We start from the raw sequence: 8,359 nt of genomic DNA, 5'->3' as shown, positions 1-8,359 counted from the left end.
CTACACTGCAATAGCTCCATAATTTCATTTTTTTTTTATTTCGAATTATGATAAACTTTCAGTTCAGACATATAATAAATGACGTTTTCGCATACGTGTTTTTTTTATTTATTTATTTTTTGTTTGAAACTGTAGTCTTTTACCAGAATGGAAGCACTGGACATATTGCAACGGTTTAGCAATAGCTAATTCGTCCACGTTGTTATACGTAAAGGATATATGGTTAAAAACAGAAAATCATACGATGCTACTATATTTAATTTGTTCTGGTGAAAATGGTTCTTTTGTTGCTTTGTCATCATTTTTTGAATCATTTTCAAAAGATAGAAGACAAACTATTACGGTTATTCGATTACATATAGACATTTTTCATTTATTTGTTATGAAAAATTCTAACACTTATTACTTAATCGAAAAGATACTTACAACTTTGGAAATTTTAAAACCTAAGTAAGTACATTTTATAAATGTACACTATATTTAATAGTTATACATTATATAATAAAATATAAATTTGTATAAATCAATTTTGTATAGACAAATCAACGTATTAACAGCACTAATTGATATCATTAACCATGTTTATTCTTCCAAAAATCTGAGAAAGGTAAATATATATATATAAATTCAATAGGTAAATTCAGTACCTAATCTATATGTATAAGGTATTTTTTAGGCCAAGTTACATCAGTATAAGATTAATTTTAATTTCGGTTTTTTTATATTAATTTTTTTAATTACTATTCTTAGAATTACAAAAAGATAATGAGCAAACTGAACCGAGAATAAAGTTAATCCTTTATTAGTGTAAGCGCTTTGAAAGCTTATATTAATGATTGCATGATGTAAGCAATATGGCATATACATATATGACTATTTGCGCTTTGTTCATCCAATTTAAGAGAATTTTTTATGGAGAACGATAAATTACCCAGACAGAACATAATATTTATAAAATATTTACAATAGGTTCATAAATATTTATAAAGCTTATTTTAAATATTTTGTAAATATTGTTGTGGTGTTAGATTGCATACATCATAAATATTTGTTATAAATATTATAAAATATTTATTGTAAATCTTCTATAGTGAATGCTATGGAAATACATAGAACATTATAATTCAAATAAAAAGTAATTAATAGAAATATTTGTTTATATTTATCATAAATATGATGTTAAATATTTAGTCCATCTTTCAATAATATTTCGAATAAAGTTTTATATAAAATATGTATAAAATATTTACATAACATTCGAAAAATGAATAATAATATGGTAAAGATTTATCATAAATATTCTGTCTGGTATTGCATACAAATTCCTATTCGTATGAAACGATACAAATATAAGTAAATATTGAAACATTTTTTATTTTAGATTCGTCGTCGTGTAAAAAAAATGGATTATGTAGATAAATCACAATTATCAAAAATTAGAGGTAAAATATCAACACGATTGTCAGAAATTAAGACTCATAAAGACTATTTCCGATTTATGAATATTCATTAAGCTAATTTAATAAATAACTACACACGTACATATAAGTTTCCTTGTAGCAACTCCAATCAGTGGAAAACGACATAAGCTCGTTATTATTAAATATATCAGTGTTAATTTTGAATAATCTATTATATTAATTTTATTTATTTCTAATTTTTATGTAGATCTTGTAATACTGCATTTTTATTTATGTCAATTATTTTCTATATGTTTAATTTTGTTTTATTATTAATTATTTTGTTTATTATTAATTATTTTTGTTATTATTATAAAAAAAAACTATTATTCTTTTTCTTGTATTATATTTAGTATTTTGTATTAATAATATTATTGTCGGTGTATAATATAAAATAAGTATATCTTAAATTAATTATTAATGGACAAATTATTTATCCTTACATTTATCCTTATATTATCTATTATTCTTATAAATATCTTAACTAAAAATTACGTGCTTGCGTAAAATATAGAACAATTATAACGCTTTCATCTAATTGTGGAATTGCATATTTCAATTATAGTTTATTATATATTGTTTGAAAACTAGCATATATCATCCTTAATATTTCAGAACAATCTTCAATTCTTTATGATCTGTATATTCAGTTACTGTTCTAAGTTGATGATGTTCATAAATTATACAGATAGTGGAAGAATTTGTTAATTTATCGTTGGTTATGAATCTAGCTAATAATTCTGATGTTGCTTTCAAATTAAAAATTAAAATTACAAACAAAACAATTTTACGTAATAGTACTTAGATTTTGTTTATTTTACCAATAAAATATATGTTATTTTATATTTCATTTAATTATATAGTGCGGCATTTGCAAATATTAATAAATTGATTTACTATAATCCGTTGCGAGAAATATAGAATATTAGATCCAAAAAAGGTTAACAATTCTAATATGTATATCTAGATCTGTACAAAATTTAAGTATTTAGAAACTTATTTTTATAACAATTATATACATATCCACACAAATCCGGAACAAGAAGCGAGTGAATAATTTCCTTCAAATAAACGATTTGAAGGGGGTGCAAAAATGACAATATAATTTCTAACGTATTTTAATTCATTAATGGTAATTTTGAGTTACGTGTTTCTCCAAAGATTTTAAATTTTACACGGCACGCAATATCAATACTTTCCAGTATAGTATCAGCTTCTATTTTAGATATTTAAAATTCATGATTATTCTTTAACTGTATTCTATCCAAACTTGGAGGTAGCAATAAGAATATTTTTAACTATTCTGGTAACAGTAGCTTTATATGAAAGAAGTTTTAGTAAATTAAAGTTAGTAAAAAATTATTTAAGGTCATCATTAAGTAAAAAAAAATTATTAAATACAGGAATTCTTTCAATTGAATTATGTAAAGATATAAATTTTCATATAATAATTGATAATTTCGCATCTATTAAAATACAAAAAATATTATTTAAACTGTTTGAAGGTAGTTAAAAAATATAAAATATAAACAATAAAGAGCATACAATCACAACGCTAGAGATTTTTAACGGAAGTCATACATTTAAAGTTGTCATATGATAACATAAACGTTTCGATCAAGATTTGACTATTAACAATATATAGCAATATCGAGATGACAAATTATATATAAATACATAAAATTAAATAATAATCACTAGATAATTTTAAATATATGATTTTCGTAAAAATATCTAGCGTAGTGGCTGCATGCTCCCTATTATTTACAAAAAATATTATTGTGATTTTAGTACCTATATTTCTTTTGTAATGTAAATGATATGATTGCAACCATCGACATATAGTACTGCACGGAGCATGCGACGAAATCTCTTTGATCTTTCGTCTTGACGGATCTAGAAAGAGTAAGGTAGCTAAGTGAGCGCAAAATGCTGTTTCTATTCTTGTCCTATTGATCGAATTATGTTTCAAAAGAAGGAGGGCAGTAGTGTATTCTTTAAAGTCAAACGCTATCACAGTAATTGTGTGTTGTGACTGGTATTATAATACAGTACGATAATTCTAAACTTACATTATTAATTATTAGATACAAAATAAAACTTAAAATATGATCTCTACGTGTATTCTGTGCGAAAGTAACACTCTGAACACAAATGCCTCATGATTCTTCACATTCATTACTATCCCCGTAGTCGCTCTATCTCTTTCTAGGTCTGCCGAGATAGTTTCGATGCTAATGCTTCCAGTACTATATGTTTATGATTATAACGTACAACTTTTCTTCTGTACACGTGATTATATTAAATTAATATTATTATATAATATTAATTACTCTTAATTAATATATATACTATTAGTTACTATTAATTAATATTATTTCTTATCATATTTTACATAAAGAAATATTTTTTTTACTAAGAGTTACACATTGTTTTGCCTCAGATATTGAAATGCCTGATCCTGGCTCTGTATTCACATTACATAAAAAAAATCTCGTAATTTCTATAGTTTTCTGGTACACAATTGCAATTCCTTCTCCTCAGGAAGTACTGCGAACCGTTTATTTAAATATTCATTCGTTACCTCAGGCAAAGATGTCGGCTTCCATAATGGTTTCCGATCTTTGTCGATTAGGAGAGCTCTGACACCTACAATTAAATTAAAATATTGATCCAAGAATAGAAAGGATTTGAAAGACATATGTTAAATTCTATCTTATTACCTTCATAGAAATCACCGTCTCTGGTCAGAGCGGTACAAGCCAATCTAAATTCAATTTTTAAACAATCCGCTAAGGATTTTTCTTTTCCTTCATCGATTGCTTTTTTGGTGATTTTGAGAGAAGACGGAGACATTTTGAGTAGTACATCTATGTTTTTTTGTGCCCAATCTGAATTATCTTTTTTCAGCCTTTATACAAAAAAATTATGTGTTGCTATATTATAAGTAAAAATATATTAATTTGATTTTTTATAATATCTCTATTTCACCTCTTAATGATCTCTTCAACGGTTGGAGCAGAGAAACAATTTTCTATCTGTGACATATGAGGTGCCAAGCTGAATTTATGATTTAATTTCGGTTGATGCTTATTTAGAACGGTTAAAACAGACTTAATGTCAACTTCACGCAACGTTAATAAATCGCGTTTCAAATTCGTGAGTTTTTCTGATGGTACAAAATGCGTCGCGATTCCAGCAAAGAGAACGTCGATACCTTGTGATAAAGCATATATTTATATATGTACATATATTTATAGAGTTTTCAATGTAATTAAAATTATATACAATACCTTTCAACTTATGTCCTGTCAGGCCTAAGTAGATACCCAGTTTACCTTTCAGTCTAGACAAGAAATAAGTCGCACCATCATCGGGAAATAATCCTATTGCCGTTTCTGGAACAGCACAGACAGTTTTTTCCGTGGCAATTCTATATTTGCCAAGTGTAGCTAATCCTACGCCGGCTCCCATTGTTATCCCATTGATGATAGCAATATAAAGTTTGTTATATGTTCCGATTAAATGATTTAAGCTGGAAACAAAGAAAAAAAAATTATTTTGCACAATTGATGCATTTGTTCTTAAATAGACACTTTTAGGACTTACATATAGGATTGTCTAAATGTTTCTTCAATTAAGTAAAGGTCTTCTTTTGTTTCATTCAATGCCAAAGCAAACGATTTAACGTCACCACCCGCACAAAACGCTTTTTCACTCGAACCTTCTATTATGACTAGCTTCTTTGAAAATTCCCATTGTTTAAGAATGGAATACATTTTTTGGGCCATGGATAAATTTATGGCATTTAACGCCTTAGGTCGGTTTAAAATTATTACGCCCTTATCTCCAACCTTTTTATGTAATTTTTATAATACATTACATAATTAATATCTTAATTACCCTGGTAGTAAAGCAAAATCGCACAAATCTATGATTGCTTGTGATGCTGGCAACTTCCCTGATGATAATAAAAATCGAATGGAAGCGGAGTAACAGAAGCGTGAACGAAACTTCTAGAAGGCGAAAATTGGAACAATTAAATGTAAACGAATTTACGTTTCTTTCACATTTTGATGTTTCAATTTTCGCTTTCTAGAAGTTTTGTTTTACGCTTTTGTTACTTTATATCTGATTTATGCTCCAATTTTTATTTTCATCAGGATTTCCTTAGATTTGTCTTCAACGATTTCGAATATACCAACATTATAGCAACATGCAGGCAACAATGTGTATATGTATTAACAGCAAGATAGCTGCATCAATGTTATTTTGTGTTGTCGGCAATATGATAGCATTGCATGATGCTGCATATTATGATTACAGTAGTATGAATTTTGATGATGACGGTTTTAAAGTTGTCGAAAAATTGCTGACTTTGAATAGTAACTTCAAGTCACTATTCAAAAATTATCACATCGTGAAGTTGCTGAGGCTTAATTCTGGAATTCTGCAACACATTCCTGGTGGAAAAATTTCGTTGAAATTATTTCACATTTTGGAACAATTTTCAGCAAAATTTCAGCATTTTAGATAAATTTCTAGAAGAGTTTAATTTTAGCAATTTTTAACTGAAAAATTCATTTTCTGAAAAAATTTTATCAAAATTTTAGAGAAATATCAGTGAAAACTTTCAGTGAACTTTCAGTGAAATTTCAACAAATTTTCAGCAATTTCACTGAACTGTTCCAAAATGTAGAACAATTTCAGCGAAATTTTGTCACCAGTAATACTTAACAATGTATACTTAGCAAGCAGCATGCTAGCAACAAGATAGACACGTTGTTATCTGCGTAATTCCTTAATGAATTCTAATGAATTAATAGCATTTAACAAAGATAAAAATTTTTTAATATTAATATGCAAACATACATCTTTTATAAGGATCTCATCCGTGATTGTTTGAGTACAGACTGGTTCTTTAGATACTGAAATTGCAAGATTAATTTAAAGCGACGATTTGATTTACACTCACAGTACTTACGTTACTACATATATGATAGAAATCTCAGGATAATAAATTATAAAATTGATGTATTATGGTTTCGTTCAAATTTTAACAATTATATAAACTAAACTTCTATAAGACTGTATTTTTAATAGTATCTTATAAGCAATTTATATTAACGTCGTTTTCTAAGAAGGTTTATATTGGTCTTCTTTTTCCCGCGCAAATTGATATAAATGCTCACACCGATCCAATTCCAGATTATCAAGTCTGTTCGTGTTGCTTGCACTTTTTGCATTCAATGTGGACTGACCGTAAGCGCGTTGATAGTCTTATGAGTGTTAATTGGATCGCATTTGATTTAAAAGATAACGACCCATATATAATATAAATATATCTAAGATCTAAAGAATGTTTCTTTTATAATATATTACAAATTGATATGCTAAGAAATGAAATATATATTATTGTATTATATAGACAATATATATGTTGCAGAAATACGTTTACATTACTGCGTGATGGAAAAAGAATAAGATCGTTAATAACGCGCCTATGTGCATCGATACAATATATATGAATATGAAACAATTAAAAATGTAGGCTAGGTTCGCTTTGGTGCTCACGTTTTAAGCGTCGTTTCATTCTTGTTGTTTATTAAATATTAAACAAGGACAATTGATGCTCACAAGCGCTATAAGCGTCAAAGCGAACGTAGCCGTAGTCTCACCTGTGATACATCGTGATCCTGACATCGATAACCATCTAATTACAGTAACACGTGCGATTGCAGCACTAACACTCGCGGAATAATATAATTTTCCTCTGATGCTCTGTAGGTATTTTATTACAAAAGAAATATAATTTCAGTTATTTGACGTATCAATGTTTAACTTTTATTTCAGATCAAACTTACCATGTTAAAGGCTGCGTTTTTTGTTTGGTTGAATGCCTAAGCGTTATGTGTATATATTTTACAAGCATTACTCAAAATATTCTTTATTATTCATGCGTTCGCCTTATCGATGTAAATATATAAGCGTTCATAAGAAGTCGTGTATATAATTAATATAATGACCAGCAGCATATGTATAACAAGATAGGTATGCTGCATTTATGCGATTATGCAACATTTAGATAAGCATGCAATTAAGTTGCATTTGCAATAAATTATAAAAAAAGTTGCCTTGGTCATTATATTAATTATTGGGTGGGCAAGAAAGTGATTGCGTTTTTTTTAGCTCAAAGTTGTATATACAATATCTTCGTCAATAATGAATGAAATTCAAATTTAAAAAAAGGGTTTTAAAGCTTGAAATCTCTACTTTTAAAAGCTTATCACATTTTTTAAGTTTATATGAGTTTGGTAATTTTTACGTACCAAAAACTATGAGCTGAAAAAGACGAAAAATTTTCTTCTCACTTTGTGGATTTGTAACGTGTCCAAAACGAATTTGAGAAAACTTTCGATTACCTATCGTGAAAGCTTGATATTTTCCCTACAAAATCGTTTTTTTTAAATATTTCTACGATTTTTGGTTACTGAGTTATCGCGGATTAAATAAAAGAATTATTTTGACTTTAATTGCTCATAACTCCATTAAAAATTATCGTATCGTAATTTAAACAAGAGATTTTTCAAGCTGAAACTTTACTCTATCAAGATATATTTATATTGGTTGGTAAGAAAGTAATTTTTACTGATAGATGTCTTTGAAAAAAACGCAATTACTTTCTTGTCAACCCATATATACACGACTTCTTGTAAACGCTTATATATTTACATCGATAAAGCGAACGTGAATAATAAAGAATATTTTGAGTAATGCTTGTAAAACATATACACATAACGCAGCCTTTAATATGGTGTGTGTGTATGTATGTATGTGTGTGTGTGTGGATATATATATATATATATATACTGAATATTCGAGTGGATATATATATATAT

The 8,359-nt window shown here is 27.4% G+C and overlaps 1 protein-coding gene across 2 annotated transcripts; it reads right to left on the bottom strand.

The window, feature by feature from the left end:
• Window positions 1-3,897: 3,897 nt before the first annotated feature.
• LOC108757206 (3-hydroxyisobutyryl-CoA hydrolase, mitochondrial-like) lies at window positions 3,898-7,404 on the bottom strand. 2 transcript variants are annotated; one of them, XM_018501621.1, is made up of 8 exons: window positions 7,325-7,404; window positions 7,139-7,241; window positions 6,333-6,388; window positions 5,070-5,314; window positions 4,754-4,995; window positions 4,452-4,677; window positions 4,184-4,371; window positions 3,898-4,109 (listed from the first exon to the last, which is right to left on the bottom strand). In XM_018501621.1, exons 1-8 carry the CDS (start codon window positions 7,325-7,327, stop codon window positions 3,964-3,966), a joined length of 1,209 nt encoding a protein of 402 aa, XP_018357123.1. In that variant the 5' UTR covers window positions 7,328-7,404; the 3' UTR covers window positions 3,898-3,963. The 2 variants fall into 2 exon arrangements, with proteins under 2 accessions (XP_018357123.1, XP_018357124.1); XM_018501622.1 differs by lacking the exons at window positions 6,333-6,388; window positions 7,325-7,404 and having other exon boundaries at window positions 7,139-7,212.
• Between the last annotated feature and the right edge of the window lie 955 nt (window positions 7,405-8,359).

The sequence above is a fragment of the Trachymyrmex septentrionalis genome, unplaced genomic scaffold, assembly GCF_001594115.1.
Source record: "Trachymyrmex septentrionalis isolate Tsep2-gDNA-1 unplaced genomic scaffold, Tsep1.0 scaffold134, whole genome shotgun sequence".
In the NCBI taxonomy this organism is placed as follows: domain Eukaryota; kingdom Metazoa; phylum Arthropoda; class Insecta; order Hymenoptera; family Formicidae; genus Trachymyrmex; species Trachymyrmex septentrionalis.
This window is presented reverse-complemented; position numbering and strand designations above follow the sequence as displayed.

Coding starts and splice junctions, on each gene's coding strand:
- LOC108757206 (XM_018501621.1), bottom strand. Junction 6,389..7,138: donor AGGATCACGATGTATCACAG/GTGAGACTACGG, acceptor TTGCAATTTCAG/TATCTAAAGAACCAGTCTGT. Junction 4,110..4,183: donor AGACGGTGATTTCTATGAAG/GTAATAAGATAG, acceptor ATTTAATTGTAG/GTGTCAGAGCTCTCCTAATC.